At 36.8% G+C, this 25,000-nt stretch overlaps 1 protein-coding gene across 2 annotated transcripts in view; it reads right to left on the bottom strand.

Annotated features, from left to right (window-relative positions):
• Nucleotides 1-25,000, bottom strand: part of LOC106877388 (EF-hand calcium-binding domain-containing protein 5) — a 207,009-nt gene that overhangs the window by 29,817 nt on the left and 152,192 nt on the right. For both annotated transcript variants that reach the window (XM_089341110.1, XM_089341109.1), the window contains exons 14-18: nt 22,272-22,405; nt 15,857-15,985; nt 11,322-11,485; nt 4,762-4,846; nt 1,817-1,951 (exon numbers count right to left, since the gene is read on the bottom strand). In XM_089341110.1, coding sequence (XP_089197236.1) covers nt 1,817-1,951; nt 4,762-4,846; nt 11,322-11,485; nt 15,857-15,985; nt 22,272-22,405 — 647 coding nt within the window. The remainder of the gene's footprint in view (nt 1-1,816; nt 1,952-4,761; nt 4,847-11,321; nt 11,486-15,856; nt 15,986-22,271; nt 22,406-25,000) is intronic.

The following is a 25,000-nucleotide window of genomic DNA, read 5'->3' as shown; positions in this document are numbered from 1 at the left end:
CACGTACCTGACATGACCCAGACTGCAAAACTGATGCAAAACAGTATGATGCACAAAATCCCATCCAGAAAAGACAGTTACAGGATGTGTCGAAATGATTATCATATGCAATAAAACTAATACAAAACCCATCTTTTGTTATCTTAATTGATTATTAAATATATATATATATATATATATATATATATATATATATATATATAATCTTTTACTGGTTTCAGTCATTTGACTGTGGCCATGCTGGAGCACTACCTTTAGTCAAGCAAATCGACCCCAGGACTTATTCTTTGTAAGCCTAGTACTTATTCTGTTGGGTTCTTTTGCTGAACCGCTAAGTTACAGGGGCATAAACATACCCGCATCGGTTGTCAAACAATGGCACACACACACACACACAAATATAACATATATATATATGTACATATGACAGGCTTCTTTCAGTTTCTGTCTACCAAATCCACTCACAAGGCTTTAGCCGGCCTGAGGCTATAGTAGAAGACACTAACCCAAGGTGCCACACAGTGGGACTGAAACCAGAATCATGTGGTTGGGAAGCAAGCTTCTTACTACACATCCACACCTGCGCCTCTCTCTCTCTCTCTCTGTATATATATATATATATATATATATATATTCAATTTTTTTTTTCTCCGTGTTTTTCTCCTTGTCTCCGTATTCTTTCTGTTGAAGAGCGTAGTTCGAAACGTCAAAGACTTTCCGTATTCCCGAGCGTCATACTAATATATACTTTTGTTATTTACACCACCTGTCCTCGTCTGTTGTTATTATTTGTATATTCTCCCATATATATATATATATTCATTTAAAATGCAGAGATGTCTATAATAGGACATCTACTCGCTAGAAATAGCAGCAAAAGACTATATACCACAAAAATTAGGGATAATTTCGAAAGGAAATGAAAAATAAAAACTTTTACCAATCTATATTCTGTACCATGGTTTCAAGTCAATTTTAGTAAGATAAAAATTATATATTATTATTAATTATATATATATATATATATATATATATATATATATGTGTGTGTGTGTGTGTGTGTGTGTGTGTGTGTGTGTGTGTGTGTGTGTGTGTAAAATCATTCATCAACATCATCATATAATATCTGTGTTCTGTTCCATGCTGGTAGGAGTTGGATGGTTTGACAGGAAGCAATGGGTCTAAGAACTGCATTGTATTCCAGTCTCTGTTTCACATGGTTTCTATGGCTGGAGGCCCTTCCTAATGTCAAATACTTTATAGCATATACTGAATGTGTTTTTCATGCTACAACCATTCATATCTATAGGAATATTAAATCAACCACCAACAGTACAAATGAGAACATGTAGTCTTAGTTTTTTTTTTTATTATATTCTAATTGATTTATAGGAAAATTGCATCAATCTTCAGTACTTCCCTGGTATTTATTTTCTTGATCTCATCAAAATAATAAAAGACAAGGCTAACTTTTGCGGGATCTGAACTCAGAATGTAAATTTAAAAAATGGTAAAGTTCCTTTCCAAGTGATATAGACTCATAGAGTCGGTTCCCCAGTTTCTATGGTATATATATTCCTCACCTGGACAGGATGCCAGTCTATTGTAGGATTACTCATTTTTGCCAGCTGAGTGGACTGGAGCAGGAATCAAAACCCTGATCTTACACTCATGAGTCCAACACCTTAACCACTAAGCCATGTGCCTCCAGAATGTAAAGGGTCATAACTAAATGCTTAAAATTTTTTTTGTCCAACACTCTAACAACTCTACCAAACCATACTTTGGTAATAAACAAAAGTGACAACTGACTGACCTGGTAGTATTTGATTTCGTGGCTAACAAACACACCCGTCTCAGAGGGACAGTGTAATGTATCAATGCCCAACAGTCCAAACACCTTATTCTTCTTGTTTTTCAGTGGTATCAGTAAGAGTGAGCCATTATTTGTCTAGAAATAAAACAGGAACGGAGACATTAAGACTGTTTCTTTCATTGTGGTTAATATATAATGCCCCAGTTCAGCCCTGAAAAAGAAGAGAACTTTTATCAGAGATGCTCCAACCAACACCGTTCCATTATGGTTTCAACAGTAATATATGCAGGTCTACATTATATGTAGTCCTTTTAGTCTTTTACTTGTTTCAGTCATTTGACTCCGGCCATGCTGGAGCACTGCCCTAAAGGGTTTTAGTCGAACAAATCAACTCCAGGACTTATTCTTTGTAAGCCTAGTACTTATTCTATTGGTCTCTTTTGCCAAATGGCTAAGTTACAAAGACGTAAATATTAGCTCATCAACATGCTCAAGCAGAATATAGAAGCTTGGTTAATAACATAGAGATTAAGGTATTATCAACGCATAGAACTGACACAACACTTAGACAGATTACAGAGGCCATACACATAGTAATAAACATACTGAGCCTCAACAGAAAACAAATGGAACAATAACACCCACCACCACCACACAACATGGTGACTAAAGGCAGAAAGGAGAAAAAAAGACACTGGTACAAACAGTGTAATATACACACAAAAGACAGATATGCACACACCTATGATAAATATAAGAAATAGAGATAAATAAACAAAAAAATAAAACTATATAAAGGGCATGGATACAAACAGTAACCAAACCCATATACACAGACAAAATACACATAGAGTAACTTCACAAATGGCCACAACAACAACAACAATGATGACAACAACAACGATGATAACAACATGAATGGACACACAAACATAGAAAGATACAAAAGCAATACCAAAAGGGTCAAGAACAGCAGCAGCAGCAACAGAAGAGAAAATGTAGGTGAGGGGAGGGTGAAAGTACCACCAAGAACAATGGCGATAACAATAACAACAATATAAAGGCCACGGATATAAACAGTGTAGTGGGAAAGGCCATATATACGCACATAAGCACAAGTGAAACACAGACATGTGTATGCACATGCATGTGCACACACACACACACACACACACACACACAGAGTCACACAGATGCAAATGCATGCACAGATAAGGATACACATCACAGTAGGACAGAATTGATTAAGTGGAGCAGAAGGATACACAAGGACAGAAGATGTTGCTGAAGAGGTCACAAATGTCTGATGAAACATTTCCAGACAATGGACATAAAATAAGAACAGTAATAAATGAGTGAAAAACGAATATATAGTGTGTGTGTTTATTTGGCAAAATAAAAAAAAATGACCGTCCCAAAATCTTAATATATAAAATCCATTCTGTCTGTCTGTTTGTTTGTGCGCTTATAACTCGAGTATTGTTCATCCGATCACGCTGAAATTTTAAACATGGATACATGAGAGAGTGAGGCGTTCTGTAATCTAAAAAGATTTTCAAAGTCATTAGTTTCAAAGTGAGAATCGCTATTTTTATAATCTTTATGTCCTGTTTGTTCCGCCATTAAAACAACCAGTTGCAAATAACAGCTAACCTTTGGCTGGTATTTGAACCCCGTTGTGTCCACTACTCTGATTGGTTGGTCCTGGCGCAATTTGTCTCTTACTCTGTCGTGCCAATATGCAGTGTATAACCAATCAGAGCCCCTAAATAAGATCATGTGAAACAGCCTGTTCACAATCCAATTTGAGCCTACAGTTATTTATAAAAACCCAGCTTCACCTCGTCTCGAAGTCTTTGATTCTAGACCTTTTAAAGTCTAGCCAATGACCACACAAGACACAGCCAATTCCAGGGACAATGTCAGACAACAACACCCATCCAACAGCAACACGACCAGGCTTCAACACAGCTCTGTTCATGAATTACTTCACCAGGGCTCAACCACAAATATACAACCTGCGAGCCAGACAACACCTGTCCAACAGCATTATGGCAATCTTTTTCTTCATTGCTACCATCTTCTTAATGACGTCAATGACAGCTCTACATACACAACTCAACCAGCAACACTGCACAGGTTCTAACATAGCACTGTTCATGAATTACTTCACCATGGTTAACAGCAAAGAACTCCTATACAAGTGACCCAGGCAGCAGCATTACAGCCACAACTTTGTATGACACATACCACACCGGCTCTGCATCAATGCTGCAAACTTCTCGATACAGTATTTCAGTCACTATGTACAATTGACTAAACATTCATCTAACTTCTCATTATAGATTCTCTCACTGTTTTCTTCCTCATTACTATTCTTATATGTACTTAATGCACTCATCCAGGTCTACACACATATACACTTTGTTCTCATAACGGCCTGTCTATTATTCTGTATACATGGCACATGCACAGACACATGTTAACATCAATAAATCTCTTAAACCTTCTACTCAGTTGTGTCTCTCTCTCTATCCAACTGACACATTATATGTTTTATTTTAGCCTTCTGAACAGAGTCATTATTAGATGGTTTCACCACGCTTCACCTCGACCATCTATAATCTCATTGTTTCTTTATATCTGGCATCTTGGATATGAAACATCATAACAAAATTAGTGCTGTAGAGATAACCTTAACAAAAGACATTAAATGATGACAATGATGATGATGAAATCATTATTGATTTCATCACGGTTCACTGTTACTAGATTACAGGGGATAAATGTGGTATAAGGGATGCATATTTTATTGCTCAGTGCTGAGATTGACTTCTTTGCTGCTGTGAGTAAACCCTACCAACAGTATCCATCTTTGACTCACAAGCATGAGGAAACTAGATAGGCCAAATGAAGGAAATGACAAGAAACTCTTACATAATTACCTCGTCAGTATTCCAGAAGTAAATCTTACCATGACTTTTTACTTTGGGTACATGTATAGGCACACCTTTATCAATACACATGAAGCTAGAAGGAAGAACAACAAAGAAAGTAAGTAAATTTAGTAAACAAAATAAGGCAGCAAAACTGGCAGAATTGTTAGTAAAATGCTTAGTGACATTTCATTCATCTTTGCGTTCTAAGTTCAAATTCTGTTAAGATCAACTTTGCTGTTTATCCTCTCAGAGTTGATAAAATATATACCAGTTGATCAGTGGGGGGTTGATGTGACTGACTTACCCCACTCCTGAAATTGCTGGCCTTGTGCCAAAATTGTAAATAAATATAAGGAAACTAAGACAACAAGCTGGCAGAATCACTAGTATGCTAGATAAAAATGTTTAGTGGCATGTCTTCTGTCCTTATGTTCTAAGTTCAAATTGTGCCAAGGTCAGCTTAGCCTTTCATCCCTTTGGGGTCGATAAAATGAGAAACAGTCGAGCACTGGGGTTTGAAGTAATCAGCCTACCTCCTCTCCTGAAATTGCTGGCCTTGCGCCAACGTTTGAAATCAGTATTAGTAAACAAAGTCATTATTTTACTAAAGTGTGGAAAATATATTCTCTCTCTTTTTCCTTCATATCTTTTACATGTTTCCATCACTAGACTGCAGCCATACTAGGGCACTGCCTTGAAGAAGTTTTAGTTGAATGAATCAACCCCAGTGATTAATATTTTTCCAAAGCCTGGTATTTATTCTATTGGTCTCTAAATTACAGGGATGTAAGCACACTAGTGTTGGAGGACAAACACAGGCACAAAGACACACACACACACACACACACACACACACAACAGGTTTCTTTCCATTTCCATCAACCAAATCCACTCACAAGGCTTTGGTTAGTTCAATGCTATAGTAAAAGACATTTGTCAATATATATATATATATGTGTGTATGTGTGTGTGTGTGTGTGTGTGTAAGCAGAGTTAGTGGTTGTAATAACTGTCTAAGTGATAATAGTATCCCTTCTTACTATCAGTATCAATTATCTATGCTATCCCTGGGCATGGGTGTATGCAGGTAGACTATGCTCATAGGGTACAGGTAACAACAGAAGAAACAAAAAGTTTATCAGGAATCAAATTTAAATAATCAGAAAATGGAGAAAACTTTTGATTAACAAACAAACAAATTGACCAACATTGGTTGATTATTTTTTAATACAAAATATGACATAACATTTCTTACGACCGTTTCCACTGACGATGTTTGTCAGTGTGTACGAAAGAAATTCATAGCACATTCAATCTTCACAGCACATTCAATCTAGTACATGGAGTTTCGTCAGAGTGAATACAAATGCATAAAATAAAATAAACGAAGGGGAGAGGGAAGAGGAAAGAACAGGGCCCCAAGATGTGACCAGAAGGCTCAATATATGAAAATCATACCATCTTCTGGTGTGGAGCTTGAAGTCAATAGGCAAAAGAGTGAACTAGCAGTGATCTAAGAGAATATCTATGGGTTATTTCTATATAAGGGGGAACCAGGGTGTATAAATAGTAGTGAAATGAAGCTAGTACTAAAATAAGACAGGAATTACCAATATATCTAGAAAAAGAATAGTACTTATGATATCGTGAATAGGGCTAATTAATATTTATCCAAAACAAAAACCGTAGAGTTCTTATAATGGTGTTCTGAGTGAAATATTCTAGAGACCACCACCTGTTGTCAGTAATGGAATTGACCAAAGTCCGTCCAGCTCAACAATTGGTCAATTATATTTAAACCAAGGGCAAAGTTAAGACCGTTACAGGGGTATACATAAATAAAGAAGAAAACGAATCAGTAAATAAAGGATGCAAGAGAGAAGATTGTGACGGTGTTGGTGTGTTTACATCCACAGAGCTAAGTAGTTTGGCAAAAGAAACCAATAGAATCAGTACCGGGCTTTAAAAAAAGCAGACTCAAATTCTTTGAGGTGGTGCCCCAGCATGGCCACAGTCAAATGACTGAAACGAGTGAAGGATATACATGTGTGTGTGTGGAGGGGTGTATCTTTGTATCCCCCACCCCTCAAGCATCTGGACAACCGGAGCTGGTCTGTTTATGCACCACTCCTGAAAGAAAGTGACCAATAGAACAAATACTAAACTTTAAAATAAAGTACTGGGGGCGATCTGTTCGACCAAACCCTTTAAGGTGGTGCCCCAGCATGGTCGCTGTCCAATGACTGAAACAAGTAAAAAAAAAGCTAAAAGAAAGTTACATTCCCCAAGTGACAGTAAAGTTTAACGAGTCTAAGCATTCTAATGATGAAAGTTCGTTGAGAATTGTCTCCCTTACACTGCTAATTATTTCTTAAAACCGATACGGTACTTGGTTCTCAGCCAGGGTCTATATAAGCCCTGAAGGTCCATATACGATTTTCAGGGGTCCACACAACAAAATAGTAAATTCGGAATCCACCCTAGTATCTTAAAGGCCTTTGAAAATGTTTTTTCTGCTTTAGATGTATGTATTGGTTTCTTTCTCTAATGTTTCACCTTCTGCAAGTTAATGTATGAACAACAAAATGGGAATTTTGAAAGAAGTTTCTATAAAACTAGTTTTTAAACATCAGGTGGTTGGGGAAGGCGGCGTCCACCTGAATAAAGTTGTAATCAAAAGGATCCATAGATAACAAAAATGGTTGAGAATCCCTACCTTACAGCATCAACAATACATTTTAATCATTCAAAACCACACAAAAACTCAACTTCATTGCAGTGGAACCACACCAGTGAACAGGTCACGGTTGATGTGGCAGACATTTTAACATTATTCTTTTATTTGTTTCAGTCATTTGACTGTGGCCATGCTGGAGCACTGCCTTAAAGGGGTTTTTTTAGCCAAAGAAATTGACCCCAGGACTTATTTCTTAACATTAGTACTTATTCTATCAGTTTCTTTAGCTAAGCTTCTAAGTTACAGGGGTGTAAAAACACCAACACCAGGTGGGGTGGAGGGTATACACACACACACACACATACATACATACATACATACATATATATATATATATATATATATATATATATATATATACAACAGACTTCCTTCAGTTTCCATCTTCCAAATCCACTCACAAGGCTTTGATCAACCCCAGGCTATAGTAGAAAACACTTGCACAAGGTGCCATGCATTGGGACTGAACCCATGTGGTTGGGAAGCACACAGCTGCACTTGTATATAATAGATGTTTATGAGATTTAACTAATACTTGGCTTCCATTTTGTACCTGACACACAATCTCAGGTCAAATCACTTGCTAGACAAACATCTTTGATACTTCTCAATAATTTCCGTTAACAGACAATAGGACTCGTCAGTTCTACAGTTTAACCCTCCCCCACTACTAACTTGGTCACCTAGATAGCAGAAGCTATCAACTAAGTCTAGTTTTTCTCCCTGGAATGTGGCCAAAGTTGTTTTCTGCACATTTTCAGTGTTTATTGCTCCTGAACATCTGCCACATACAAAAACTAACTTCCTAGTTAACCTTCCTTTGATATTGCTGCACCTCTTATGTGTCCATAGCTTGCACTGTGTACATCTTATAGAGTTTCTACCTACACCTTTTCTATAGATTGAGCAGGGCCATCTACCCGAAGGGGGTTTGTGTTTTATCTACCTTCCTACTTATTAGGACTTTGGTTTTAGCTAGGTTGACTCTAAGGCCCTTCGATTCTAGTCCCTGCTTCCACACCTGAAACTTCTCCTCTAGTTCTGATAGTGACTCAGCAATTAGTGCATGGTCATCAGCATAGAGGAGCTCCCAGGGGCATTCTGTCTTGAATTCCTCTGTTATGGCCTGGAAGACTATGATAAATAGGAGTGGGCTGAGGACTGAACTTTGGTGGACTCCTACCTCTACCCGGAATTCTTCACTGTACTTATTGCCAACTTTACTGACAGCGTCACTGTACATGGCTCGCACAGCTCTCACTAACCATTCTTCTATCCCTAGTTTCCTCATTGACCACCAGATAAGGGATCGGGAGACCCTATCAAAGGCTCTCTCCACGTCAACAAAAGCCAGGTACAGAGGTTTATCTTTGGCTAGGTATTTCTCCTGAAGCTGTCTTACCAGAAATATAGCATCAGTGGTGCTTTTCCCTGGCACAAACCCAAACTGCATCTCATCTAACTAACTCTCTCCCTAATTAGTTGGGCTATGACCCTCTCCGTGATTTTCATTACCTGATCTAACAACTTGATACCTCTGTAATTATTTGTATCTAAAGTGTCACCTTTACCTTTGTAGCAGTTGACTATGGTGCTGCTACACCAGTCATTGGGTATGACTCCTTCATGTATCACCTGATTAACAATATGGGTGACTAGGCTATAGCCGACACTGCCAGATATTTTGAGCATCTCTGCATTGATCCCTGATGGACCGGGGGCTTTCCCTGTCTTCATATTCTTAATTGCTTTATCTACCATGGTACTGTCAACTCAAATAGCTGGTCCCTCTGTTGGGTCGACATTCAGCAGACTCTCTTTCTTCCATTCATTCTCTTTATTGAGCAACCTTTCGTAGTGGCATCTCCAAACCTCTATCTTTACTGCCTCGTTTAGTGCAAGTGTACCATCATCCATGCGAACACATTTCTCTCCTACAACATCACTATTCTCTCTCCTACACTGTCTTGCAACACGAAATACCTCAAGTCTTTGGTCCTCATGGTGCAGAACATTGGCAAATTTTTTCTTATCTGCTTCCCCTCTGGCTAAATAAACCTGTCTCCTAGCTTCCCTTCTGGCAGTCTGATACAATTCCCTGCTACCACCGTTCTTCCAGTCCTTCCAAGCCTGTTTCTTTTGTCTAATAGCCCTGTCAACAACATTATTCCACCACTACGTTATTTTGGGTCGAGAGGGGACTTTGCACCATCCACAGATCTGGTCAGTGTCCCTTAGCAGGTTGTCCCGTAGAAACCTCCAGTTGTCTTCTACACCGTGTGAAGCTATATCCCCTACTATTTTGTCAAAGGCTTCGAGTAATAAGTCTCTAAATCTCTGTCAATTCACAGAATCTTTGAGCTTCCAGACCCTTCTCCTGCATGCTGAAATAAACTTAGGGATAGTAACTTGCCTTATGAACTGACATGGGCCATAATTGCAAGGGCTCCTCCATATGGTAATGGTTCTGATTGGTGTATATTGTGTGTAAGGGAATCATATTTAATCCTTAAATTATATAAGGCTAGTATGTTAAATAAGTTTTCAGACACGATCCCCACCTGTAACCATAGATTTCATTCTACATTTCTAAAAACCTATAGAATTAGATCTACAAGGGAACTGAATTAGAATAATGGTTGTAGATATAATTGTGATTCCCAAATATTTGGATTCTTCCACTCATAGCAAACATGGGATCATTTGCATACAAGCTGTGAAACACTTTATTAGGAATTCTTGATTCTGCTAGATTATTAGTACAATAGTATTTACCAGAGAGGACATCATCCTGATGATGGGGAGATTGCATATACAAAGTATTTACTTTTTAACCATGACTGGTAATGTACCCCTGAAACAGCCATAGATGGAACGCCCTCCTATTTTTGGATCCTGTTTTATTTGTTTTTCTTAACCTGATTTCTAGCGTTATTTCTATCTTATATCCTAGGTGTATATGTGATTTTTAGACAATTTAGGCAGTTTGCCATTTTAAAGGTTGACATTTTTATTTATCAACCTCTCATTCGTTTTGCACCTCTTATATTTATCGTGTATAACTCCTTACATGTGAATTTTATTTATATGTAATTTTATATGTATTTTTATATATTTTTATATTTCTTCTATATTTTTATGTATGTTTGGTTTTATTCATTATTCCCTTGGAGAATCTTTATGGCTATACATGCATGATTTATGTTGATGTGCATAAATATATATCATTCAACTACTTTGATTGAATGTTTCCATTTATGCATTTGGAAATCTGTTTGGCTGCCTATGATTTGTATTTTCAATCTTCTCAATGTATTTTTTTTGCATTGGCTCTCTATGAGCACTCTGTAAATAGCCCATACTTTTAAAAACATACTTAATATTATACATACACACACACACACACACACACACACACACACACACATGTATATGACAGGCTTCTTTCAGTTTCCATCAACCAAATTCACTCACAGACTATAATAGAAGACACTTTCCTAAGTGCTATGCAATGGAACTGAGCCCAGAACCATGTGAATGGGAAGTAAGTTTCTTACCACACAGTTAAGCCTGCACCTGTTGGAAAAAATTTTAAAATGGAAGTATTTGGTCATATAACTTTTGCACTTTATTCCTACATTAAACTGAGTTTTAGAAATTGGAAAAAATTCTCAACAATTTCTCACATAAAATTATGACAGAAGACTTTAATATTTAAATATTAGTTTTGATCGAAGAATTCAAGAATTGGTATGAGAAGTGTTAAGCGGTAGAGAATTCATGTCACTGGGCAGCAAGGAACTAAATAACAAAAATTCACAGTTATTACCTGATGCAGTTCATATTCCGTCGGAGAATTTTATTCTCAAGATATTCAGCTTGTTCTGCAGATGTTGCAACATATTTCAAGAACGTCTCCTCAACAGGTTCTTCACAAGTCAATAATGCAATATAAGAACTGACTTTCTTACCACCGCCATGCACTTCAGCATCCTTCAACAGCAAATTAAACAACCAAGAGTTTTGTAACATGGTGTCTCATAAACGTTTTCTCATCCACCTCTCTCTATCTCTCTCTCTCTCTCTTTCTCTCTCTCTCTCTCTCTCTCTATATATATATATATATATATATATATATATATATATATGACTGACTGACTGACTGGCATTTCATTGCTTATGATGACAAAGGATGTAGTTGATCCGATCAACAGAACAGCCTGCTCAAGAAAATAACGTGCAAGTGGCTGAGCACTCCACAGGCACGTGTACCCTTAACGTAGTTCTCAGGGAGATTCAGCATGATACTGAATGTGACAAGGCTGACCCTTTGAAATACGGGTCCTCATTTTTGCCAGCTGAGTGGACTGGAACAGTGTGAAATAAAATATCTTGCTCAGGGACACAACGCGTCACTGAGAATTGAACTCACGACCTTGAGCCAAATACCCTAACCACATAAGCCTTCACCTGTATGTGTGTATATATATATATATATATATATATATATATATATACTACATATGTGGAAAATTGGTGTGTGTTTGTTTGTGGTGTTATCTAACTCCTCCTGCATCGTTTTATTGATTTTGATGAAACTTGACACATGGGTAAAACTCATGTCTGGAAACGTCGTGACATACTTTAGATTGTTGAAAACGTCGATAATATGACCCCTGGAAGGGATCTTTATATCTATCTCATATAACTAATTATTTTTGAACACCCAAGGGAAATAACCCATAGTACCTGCACAATATTTTCTTTGAAACACTCAATGGAAATAACCCATAGCACCTGCACTTACAGTTGTTAGTTTTTAGTGAAGCAATCAATATTTAATTCTCATGATCAGTGGACCTAATTCTGTATTTCACTACTTACAGTTTTGAACTGTTAAACCTTATTATCGCTCTTTCTTGAGGCATGTATACTTTCAATGCACATAACTCCAATAATTCTGCTTAAATTTCTTAAAAAATGAAACCAAAGTTCCACACCACATTCAGTTGGGACACCCTGTATCACTTATACTTATTTTACAAATAATAATATTTATTGCTTACTTACAGTTCATACAACATTTTCATGAAACTAATTGAGCCATTGAATTTAGAAATATTTTACAGGTTTCGTTGTTTATGTTCGATTACTTTGAATATTGATCTTTTGTGTGTCCAATTTCTAATTTTTGCAGACAATATCAATTTTATACTTTATTTGACACATGAGTAGAACTCATGTCTGGAAACCTCGTGACATACTTAGATTGTTGAAAAAAATTAATAATAGAGCCCTTCCAATGGTTCCTTCTATCTACTACATATTACTAATATTTTATTTAAACAACCCAAGGGAAATAATCCATACCACTTGCCGATTTTAGCAATGCGATCGATATTTGATTCTCGCAATCAGCTGACCTAATTCTGCATTTCACTACTCACAGTTTTGAACTGTTAAACATTATTATTGCACTTCCTAAATTTGAATCTTAAACATTAAAGACTTCATTCATACATTTCTATACATACATACTTTTTTGAATGCCCATTACTCCGATAATTCTGTATTTTTACAGTTACACATTCTCCATGACAGTAGATACATTTTTTATTCCACAACGTATTTGTAGTGGCTTTATGCAGGCATAGCGTGGATTCGATCCTCAATTGCCAAATTTCACTTAATACTTCAACAGCGCTTTTCCCACGATAAAACAAGAGTTTTTCTGTGAATGACAGCAGTTATACATTTCCCAGATGCCTTCACTAAGCAGAATAATGTCTTTGCCACTTGACCCTTCTAACCTTTTCTAGGCCACCAGGGGCTGGAATGGAGATAACAGACCTCCAACAAAATCAGTGAGTGTAAACGTTATTATTTAACTTTCTTTATTTCCTTCTTAAACATTAAACACTTCATTCATATATTTATATACATATATACTACATTCATATATTACCTTAAATAAATTAGCCTTCATAAAGTTCACCTTTAAAATGCTACGATGAGTCAGAGTACGACTGGATGCTTCTACTTCACAAGCTTCTCTAATGCGACAACGGTGATCTCAAGTAAGTCTCTCATTTATTATGTTTCATATTTACCCTGCAAGACTGAAATTTTGGAACAAAGATGCCTCTCTCTCTGACAACCTCTCTTGCCAACCTTCAACAACCTCTGACAACCTCTCTCTCAGACCAATCAAACTTCAGAACTTCAGCAAATACAAAATGACTCTTTAAGAGAATCAACCAACTGAATGACTGATGACCATTCACCGCAGGGAAGCTAACCAGGCAGAATGACAAACTTGACCACTGGAAAAACAAGACATCACCAGTACTTTAACAAATCAAAAATCAGATCCGCTCGTGGAAAAAATTATAAAAACACCAGATTCCAAAACACACCATTACAAGTGAAAGTTCCTACACACAACGGAAAGAGGATAAGAGAAATTGTAAACCAAATCCCTTTTTTTACTATTTTCATTTCTCCCTTGTTTTTTTTTCCATCTTAACGCAGTATGACTGAAGCTTTAATGATATTCTTGTCAATCACTATTAACACTAATGAGCTTTGTACATTCAAACAAATTGATGCAGTTTTAATATTATAGACTGCTATGAACATTTAAACTTGTCAACATCGTAATTTTTAAACATGTTTTTCTAATTCATAATTCTAAATTTGTCTGTTATGAACATTTAAACTTGTTAATATTGAACTTTTTAAAGATGTCTTTCTAATTCATAATTCTAATTTTTTACCATTGATAAACAAAGAATATTGTTGAGACTATATGTAAATGAATTTATTTTAAACAATTACAAGATTTTCAAATTTAAGTGCATTTTCAACAACAAATTTGCCTCTGTGTGTGTGTGTGTGTGTGTGTGTGTGTGTGTGTAAGACAAGGCATAAATAGTGGTCATTACATTACTACATATTGTAGTAAATCTGACTTACAGCTGTTTCCAGTAGTCATTATAAGTTCATTATTGAAAGGTTTACTCAATCCGCCCAATGATCAGTTGAAGAAAATTGAATGATTTAGAAAATTAATGCTACTTTCGCCAGAGTCGTTTTGTTCTGATTATAACCAAACAGAACACTGAAAGAATGGCACAGGTATGAGGAGGGAAGCAAAGACAGACAATAAGTATAAGGTAAGTGGGAAAGAGATAAAGCGGAAAGGGGAAGAGAAGGATTAAAAGAAAGAGAAGGAAAGAAAGGAAGAGAGGAAAGAATAGAAAGAAGGGGAGGCATTTGATAGAAGGGACAGTCCTAAAAATATTAGTATTTACATGTTGCCAGCATGGGTGCCTTTTACGTGTCACCGGCACAGGTGCCATCTACGTGTCACCAGCATGGGTGCCTTTTATGTCACTGGCACTGGTCCCTATAAGTATCAATGGCATAGGTGCCTTTATGTGTCACTGGCAAAGGTGTCATTTACATGTCACTGGTACAGGTGCCTACAACATGTTATCAACATGGGTACCTTTTATGTGTCACCAGCATGGGTGGCATTTACATGTAAGTGGCAAGAGTGCCTTTGGTGTGTCACTTGCACAGGTGTCTTTTATGTTGCCTTTGAATTTATAAGCAGTATGATGATGAATAAAATATCCCAGTTCAATTCACTGTGTGATTCAGATTTGAACCAACTGGCCACCAGCACTTTGGACAGCTTCAGGTCAACTAACACCTTATGAATGCAATTTGGTAGATGGAAATTGTATGGAAGCTCATTGAAAGGGTGCTCTCTCTCTCTCTCTCTCTCTCTCTCTCTCTCTCTCTCTCTCCCCTCTCTCTTTCTTTCTCTCTCTACCCCCCTCTCCCCCCCTCTCTCTCTTCTAAGGTAGAAGATAATATCATATTGTCCACTTTAACACCACCATCTGGAGCTTAGGTGCTTTTAGAAGAGTCCACTCTGATGCAGATGCAAGCAATTTAATCAGATGTCCAGCTTGAGAATACCCTCTGCCCTACCTGTGTCAGAAGCCCTGTCAAAAGTCATGTGCACTGTTTTTCTCTCTGCTACCTAGGAAATAAAAAATAACATAAAATATGAATAGCTGCATGTTACTGTACCACCATCTGCCACCACTCAGGTATTTGTGTTGGGTCTGCAGTCTGGAAATAACTTCTTCCCACCGACCTTAGAGGCCCTGGAAAGGAGAGACATAGGGGTTGTGCTGCCACAGTTGCCACCACCCCTGCCACTTCTTCCTCTTCCTCCCAACTAAACCTTGAGAAAAATAAAAGGTTGGGGTTTAGCCAAATGTGAGACCAAATATGTTTGTTTTGCTTAGAAATGTTGCCTGTGAAAAGAAGAATAAGAAACCACTATACCTTATGGAGGGTCTTGATTACAATATCATAAACCAGTGCCATATCAGTTCCACTTGTTCTGCCAGTATATATGATTTTGTGGTACCATTCTTTGCGCAAGCCACCTCGATTTACTTCTGATTTGCTCATCTGAAAAACAAAAGAAGGATAAATTCTTTACATTCTTGAAAATTGGTTGAGGTTTTTTCCATTTCATGATAGTTGGATGAAATAATTTTACAATAATTCATTTACAGAATTAATTTTAGCCTTTTTGATAGCAAGTCTGCTTGAGACTGGCCCAGGTTCTAAGATGCAAACTTTCAGTTTTAAAGTAACTCAAATTAAGACCTTCTGCCATAATTTCATGCTAATTTATGTTCCAAACACCATTTTTAACAATGGCAAACTTATTTTACTAATTATTTTTCTTCATTATTTTCAAAATTAGTTGAAAGAACAAAAATATGGCAACAAAAGAGTCAAGTCTTTAGAAAAGGTAAACTGGAATTCAAGTTGGTGAATATATCAATAATCCTTTTTAAACAATATATTGCAGGACTTTTTGTCTTTTTCTTTAGGTATATCTCATGAATTCATCTGATGGTTTATAAATATATGATAATGCTTTCAGCTTTTGGTACAAGGCCAGCAGTTTTGTGGGAAGGGTAAGTTGATTACATTGACCCCTGTACTCAACTGGTACTTATTTCATTGACCCAAAAGGGATGAAAGGCAAAGTTGACCTCAGCAGAATTTGAGCTCAGAACGTAAAGACAGACAAAATGCCACTAAGCATCTTGTCTGCTCAGTGTGCTAACGATTCTGCCAGCTCGCCGCCTTCATAAAATATATAATAATAAGCTACAATTCCTCGGAAAAGAGTAAAAGATGGGACAGAAAGTAGCAATAAGTTGAGTAAAAAAAGACAGCAATGAAAACCAAAAGTGCATGAAAAGTGCACAGAATAAAACACACACAAAAAAAGACAGAAAAGTAAACAGGCGTGGCTGTGTGTGATAAGAAGCTTGCTTCCCAACCACATGGTTCTGGGTTCAATCCCACTGTGTGGTACCTTGGGCAAGTGTCTTCCACTATAGCCTTGAGCCAACCAAAGCCTTGTAAGTGGATTTGGTAGACAGAAATTGAAAGAAGCCTGTTGTATGTATGCGCGCGCGCGCGCGCGTGTGTGTATGTTTGTGTGTATGTGTTTGCCCCCAATCATCGCTTGACAACTGACGTTGGTGTGTTTATGTCCCCATAATTTAGCAGTTTGGCAAAAGAGACTGATAGATTAAGTACTAGGCTTACAAAGAATAAGTCCTGGGGTGTATACATATATATATACATGGCCTACTAATAACAATGTCTGGAGCACTGCCTTTTAGTCAAAGTAATTGACCCCAGGACTTATTCTTTGTAAGCCTAGTACTTTTGCCAAACTGCTAAATTATGGGGACATAAACATACCAACATCAGTTGTCAAGCGATGATTATATATATATATATATATATATATATATATATATATATATATATATATATATATATATGTATGTATGTATGTATGTATATATACATATGTATATATATATACAGTGTTGTTAATAGGTCATGTGTGTGTGTGTGTGTATGCGTGTTTGTGTGTATATGTGTATATCTTTATATATGTGGATATGTAAATGGACAGATAGATAGGTACATAGGTAATATGGACAGACAGGCACACACACACACACACACACACACACACACACACATATACACATACATGCATACAAATGAAGACTGAAACACATGACCATATACACACACACACTTCACACAAGGATACATGTGGAGGCACACATCCATACATAACAGATGCACATACATAGTCACACAAACCTATACACAGATGCACTCAAACATGCACACACAAGGAGACAGAGGTACACACACAAATACACACACACACACATACAGACACACATGCACACATACATACAAACACACATATATACATGTATATGTACACACACACTGGTGCACATGCATGCATACAAACAAATAAAAAGGAATGAATGCAATTCCGATATTGACAGAAGCAACAACTATTCAAAAGGCTGCAAGTTGCAATGAAAATTTTAGTAATGAGTGGAAATCAGACTGGTGAGTGTGTTAAATTATTAATAAGGCACTAAAAGAGAATGACTCTCCCCAGACACAATAAAATATGCTGCAACACACGAATTCACATAAAGAATCTTGCAAACCACATACAAGTGCTGCAGCATGACCGCAGCTTTGCAGCTGAAACATTAAAAAAAAAACAGAAAAAAAGAATATATGTATAGGCGTAGGAGTGGCTGTGTGTTAAGTAGCTTGCTAACGAACCACATGGTTCTGGGGTCAGTCCCACTGCGTAGCACCTTGGGCAAGTGTCTTCTACTATAGCCTTGGGCCGACCAAAGCCTTGTGAGTGGATTTGGTAGATGGAAACTGTAAGAAGCCCATCGTATATAAGTATATATATATATATATATATATATATATATATATATATATATATATATATATATATGTGTGTGTGTGTGTGTGTGTGTGTGTGTGTGTGTGTGTATGTGTGTGTATATGTCTGTGTGTCTGTGTTTGTCCCCCCCAACATCGCTTGACAACCGATGCTGGTGTGTTTTCGTCCCCGCAACTTAGTGGTTCGGCAAAAGAGACCGATAAAATAAGTACTAGGCTTACAAATAATAAGTCCTGGGGTCGATTTGCTCAACTAAAGGCGGTGCTCCAGCATGGCCACAGTCAAATGACTGAAACAGGTAAAAGAGTAAAGAGTAATATATAGGAATACCATTTACTACCATTCATAGCAGTCCGACGGCAAACACCATGTGTCTATCAGCCGCTACTAAATTCAAACAACAACGACCAGAAAAGATGACCTTGAAGTTGATGATTTTAAACTAATAGAGATAACACTCGTATATCACCTGAGGAAACACAACTAGATCTCATTATTCAAACAAACAGTTGCATAATCAAATACCTGTATTCTTGGAGAATTACATTGCGTTGAAACAATTGTAGCAAATAATAAATAAATGTCCAACCCTACTCTTTCTACTTGACTCCAATTTTTTCAATTTTACATTCACACATGATGAATGCCCAAACTTAAACTTGGAAGTATATAATAATACGACTGACAGTACTGGGTAATTCTGAAGATGGATGAGATTTATACTGTACTGTACCATGTTCCTAACAGAATATAACATAAGTATACATATATATATATATATATATATATATATATATATATATATATATATATATATATATATATATATATATACATACACATACATACACACACACAGAAGTGAGCACAAAAATGCAAAACAAGGTGGAAAAAATAGTACTCAAATACCAAAGGTAGAGTAATATGCTTTTATTAAAGCTGCAAAATTATCACAAAAACTGTTGCTTAGAATTTCACGCTCCCATTCGTCAGACAGTTGTGATGGATTTTTTTTTCAATGAAAGAGTTTGCATCACAACTGAGAAACAGTTTTGTGATAATTTTGCAGCTTTAAGAAAAGTGTGTGTGTGTGTGTGTGTGTGTGTGTGTGTGTGTGTGTGTACGTGTGTGTGTACGTGTGTGTGTACATGTGTGTGTGTGTACATGTGTGCACATATATATATTCCTTGCCAGATGACTGTTCCAGTAATTGCACTGCTGACCGACAACTGATCCTCTCTCTCTCTTAAATTACAGACCTAAATCCTATTTTTTCTACTATTTTCTTTTTAATTGTACTACTAGATATTAAACTTGTTCTTGGTTTTTTGTTAACTGTGTTATTTTTTTATCTCTACAAATAACTGATCAGTTACTTGTCACAGCAGGACATGTAAAACTTTATTCAGAGATAACATGTTTTATATATTTATGTCTCACATAACATAAGGTGCCTCACCATGATATGTCTGAACATCTAAATTATGTAAACTAATATTAGAGATTATAAACGATAATGCAAAACAGAATGGAGAACAAAGAGTTTAACTTGAACTGAGTTAAGTAACTGATAGATTATCTGGTAGAGATAAAAAACAAACAAAAACAATGCTATGGTTAAATAAAACAATATAGCAGAAAAAAAATATATTTAATACCAAATTTGAGAGAGAAATGGTGGGTGGATATGTATGTAGGTATGTTCTCTTTCTCTTTTTAATTCAGAGTAGATTTTGACTGGTTACCTATATGGGAGCAAGGTCATGAATGAAAGTATCTTGTTTTAACCATCATCCTTTAAATCTTCAGAAGGCCTTGCAATGTATCATCATCATTTAATGAGACCTTTTTCATACTGATAGGGGTTGGATGATTCAACACAAACAGATGAGCTAAAGAGCTACACTGGGCTCTAATGTCAGTTTTGGTATGGTTTCTATGGCTGCATGCCCTTCCTAATGTCAACCACTGGATGTTTTTTCATAACACTAGCATTGGTGTGGTCACCAAGTAACTCACAAGTCAAGACCCTTCAAATGATTGGAGTGTAGTATTAAGAGATATGAAAGTATGATAGAGAGAGAGCAGCAAGTGTCTTGCTGAAGAGGTGAATACATGGCTTCAACATCAGGAAAAAGACGGAAAGATGTAAAGTTGGGGTACAAAGTGAATTTGTGAGAGAGAGAATAGGCTATTTTCACTCAAGCATGCTTGTCTAAACCTCTCTGATCCTTAGAGGTTTTAAACAAGTGCACTAGAGTGATTAGATGATTAGAGATGGGGATTAGGTGGACACAGTGAAAATCAGTTTGGAGGAGGGGAAGTGGAGAAAAGAAAGTAGGTGAGGGAGGAGTGGGTGATATGTATGTATGTATGTATGTATGTATGCATTCTCCCTCTCCTAGAGAGATGTCTAGATAAATGTTAAGGGATCTCTCACTTACAGCTGAGTTCATCTGCCCTTTGGTAAGGTTTGTTTTCCATCCTGTAGGGGGTCCAATGAAAACCACCCTCCTTACCAAGCAGGCTTGGTAGGGTTACTGGTTTAGCTATTAATTGCTTGACCATGCATATGTTGTTTAGAGAGTGGGGTTGGCCCCTGTACAAGGCCTTTCTTTGTTTTTAAAAACTTCAGATACAGGCATCAACTGATTTTTAACATTTCTATTATGTGTTGCTTACTTATGTTAGGCCGTAGCCAAGAAAGAGAAAATTACTCAATGAAAAATTCGGTAATGGAATGAAGGCATGTGACAGTGTCAGTGGTAACTGCTTGAACAACTGCTGTAAGATATGCCCATCATTGCCACGTCTGAGCAAAAGCGTGTAAGTCTCTCTTGCAGAACTGAAAAGCTACATCTAGATTGCTTTAAGAGGACAACCAAGCAATGGTGGCATTGTTTGAAATTGAGTTGCAGCCATCATGAATGTATGCATCTATGCATGCATGCATAGATGCAAGTATGTATGTATGTATGTATGTATGTATGTATGTATGTATGCATGCCTCTGTATGTATGTATATATATATATATATATATATATATATATATATATATATATATATATATATATATATATGCCTATGTAGGTATGTATGTTTGTTTATGTATGTATGTATGCATATATGTATGCATGTATGTATGCATTATGTCTCCGTATGTATGTGTATATGTAGGTATGTTTGTTTGTTTATGTATGTATGTATGTATGTATGTATGTATGTACGTATGTATGTGTGTCTGTATGTCTATATATGTATGTATGCCTGAATATATGAATGTATATATGTATTTACATGTGTATGTATGTACTGAAGGTATAATGAGGAGGCACAGTTCTGTGCAAATGACAAGTGTTTCATTGCAGAGTTCAACACAAATTCTGTCATGTACCTGGAGAAGGCAAGAGGGGGGAGGGCAATCTACTGCTTACATCTTTTATAGAGATTTTAGAACTAGTTACTTTGCTTGTTGGAAAATCAGCAGCTGAACGTCACTTGTTTTTCTATATATTGCAAGGTAAGATCAACGAATGCCATGTCTAGCAGACGGGTGTCTAGTACAGACAAAGGGAAATACCCTAAAAACCAGACTGGTATCCTGATCTTTTTCATTGCTAGATGGTAGGGGTTTGCTCCCTGCTTGCAATATATCGGACACAGATTGTGTTGCTAACTAGTTGGAGCAAAATGTAATAAAAGAGCATTCCCTGCAAATTCTTCTCTCGTTGCTTATTGTCTGAAATCTGGAATAAGCTCCACCATATTGCTACAACATCCTACAATGGTCATGGAGAAAGAAGAGAGGAAGAAAGAAACAAAGAAAGCTGGTTGTACATCTAAGCATGATGTAGTAAATATGATTACTGCTGTGACATTTTTTTGGAGATGTAAAGTGAATATAAAGTTGCCTCCCTTCATACCTGCATGCTGCTCGCACAGTCAATAAAGCTTGTGTAGTTGTTCGGTATTTTGTTGCTGATGTTAAAGATGAACCGTCGCAATTCGTGCTTGCTGATTTTTTCCTTCTTTTTCATTTTGTCCATTTCATTTTCAACTGCAAGGAAAATAACAAAAACAACACAAAACTTTTCGTGTATTCAAATAATAATTTTCTTAAAACATTTAACACTTAGCATTTAAACCAGCCATGTCCAGCCCAAATGTTCTATCAGCTTTATGATCAAACTGGCCAGATCCAGCCTCTCACATCTGGTTGACAATGTCATTCTAAAAATAGGCGTGGTTGTGTGGTAAGAAGCTTGCTTCCCAAGCACATGGTTACAGGTTCGGGCAAGTGTCTTGTACTATAGCCTTATGGTGATCAAAGCCCTGTGAGTGGATTTGATAAATGGAAGCTGAAAGAAGCCCATTGTGTATGTATGTATGTATGTATGTATGTATATATATATATATATATATATATATATATATATATATATATATATATATATTTATGTGTATGTGTCTGTGTGTCTCCTTAATGTATCATTCTACAAAACATAGAATATATAGTACAATACAAGAGAAAACCATAGGGAGTGTATTAATTTATGATTATAATTTGATAATTTTACATATATATACATATAGATAGATAGATAGATAGATAGATAGATAGATAGATAGATAGTAAATTCAAATAAATGAACAATAGAATTAACAATAACAAACAACAAGAAGATGTGCACAAGGAATGTATTAGTTTGGCACCCAATAAAAAGAGAGAGTTTTTGATGTTCCGAGCATAGCTCTTCATTGGAAAGGAGAAAGGGAAGAATCCAAAGAAGGAAAAGAAATCACAAACAGCACGTGTGTAGTTACATTGCTGAGGTGAATGGAAATAGAAAGTCCATTGACTGAAACAAGTGTGTGTGTGTGTGTGTGTGTGTGTGTGTGTGTGTGCGTGTGTGTGTGCGTGTGCGCACAGGCGTGTGCATGCACTGTGGGCTTCTTTCAGTTTCTGTCTACCAAATCCACTCATAAAACTTTGGTCAGCCTTGGACTATAGTAGAAGACATCTGCCTGAGGTGCTATGCATGGTTTTGAATGGAACCATGTGGTTGGGAAGCAGACCTGTTACCACACCAGTCTAAAGAGGTTCACTATCATTGCTCAGATTAGTTATGTAACCAGCTAAAGTAACATTTAATTTATAATAGATATTATTACAATAAGTCTGTCCATGCTGGTTGGTAATTCAATCAACAATCTAGGGTATTACGCAATAGAGGTAGCTTCTATGCCATCAGTTGCCCTTTAGAAATAGCAGTCAAATCTCTTTTAGAACAGAGCTAAACATCTTCAAACACACATCAGATAAAGGGGGGGTGCAGAAGCATGTTATAGCTTTTGTCTTTAGTTTTATATCTTTTACTTGTTTCAGTCATTAAACTGTGACAGTGCTGGGGTACCACGTTGAAGAGTTTTTGACCAAATGAATCAAACCCAGTACTTAGTTCTTTTGAAGCCTGGTACTTGTTCTATCAGTCTCTTTTGCTGAACTGCTATGCTATTGGGATGTAAACGCACCAACACTAGTTGTCAAACAATGGGATAGGAGAGAGACACAAAGACACACACACACACATATAAAACAGGCTTCCTTCAGTTTATGTCTACCAAATCCACTCACAAGGCTTGGTCGGCCCAAGGCTATAGTAGAAGATACTTGCCCAAGGTGCCATACAATAGGAGTGAACCCAGAACCATGTGGTTGGGAAGTAAGATTCTTACCACACAGCCACACCTAACTTGCAAGTAATAACAGCCAAATTTACCTCATACCAAGAGGATTGCCAGATTGAGCTACAAGTAAAAAATTATTTCCTTTTTCACTTCTAAATGTTAATAAATTTGAGTATCTTGTTTCTTTAAAATTTCTATCTCAAAAGGTAAGAATCCTATAGTGAAGACACATAGCCTGTTGATTGAAGATGTTAGGTTCATAATCCTAAGGTCGCTGGTTCAATTCCTTAACCAAACAGTCTACTATGTCGTTCTACAAAGTCCATTTCATAGAAAATGAAACACCACCAGTAGAAGGTGGAGTTCCTTTACAAGGGACTTGTGTCCTGTACAGAAGAGCGGCTCTTGTGAGGCAGGAATAGCAATTGTCCAATGTCTTAATTTCTGCTATTGTAATGTTATGTTGATAACCCTAATTGCCTAATTAAACTAGACAAAATGATGATCACTGATTTCAGTTATTGGACTGAGGCCATGCTGGAGCAACTCTTAAAAAGAAATGTTATTGGATATTATATTAAATGATTGACTGAGTACATTAGAGTCAATCTAAAAAGCACCATTCAAGTGTTGGGCCTCACGGGGTGCAATGATATATTTCCAAGACCCCTGGTAATATGCCATGCTTGAGAAGATCTATCAAGCCAAGAGAAATCATAGTCGTGGCAGACACTGGTGTCATGCAACTGGCACCCATGCTGGTGGTATGTAAAAGCACCCATTACCCTCTTGGAGTGGTTGGTGTTAGGAAGGGCATTCAGCCATAGAAACCATGCCAAATCAGACTGGAGTCTAGTACAACCTTCCGGTTTGCCAGCCCTGGTCAAACTGTCCAACCCATGCCAGCATGGACAATGGACGTCAAAAGACGATGATGATGATGATGGTGATGATATATATATAT

This window comes from Octopus bimaculoides, chromosome 24 (genome assembly GCF_046866305.1).
Source record: "Octopus bimaculoides isolate indiv1 chromosome 24, ASM4686630v1, whole genome shotgun sequence".
NCBI lineage: Eukaryota > Metazoa > Mollusca > Cephalopoda > Octopoda > Octopodidae > Octopus > Octopus bimaculoides.
This window is presented reverse-complemented; position numbering and strand designations above follow the sequence as displayed.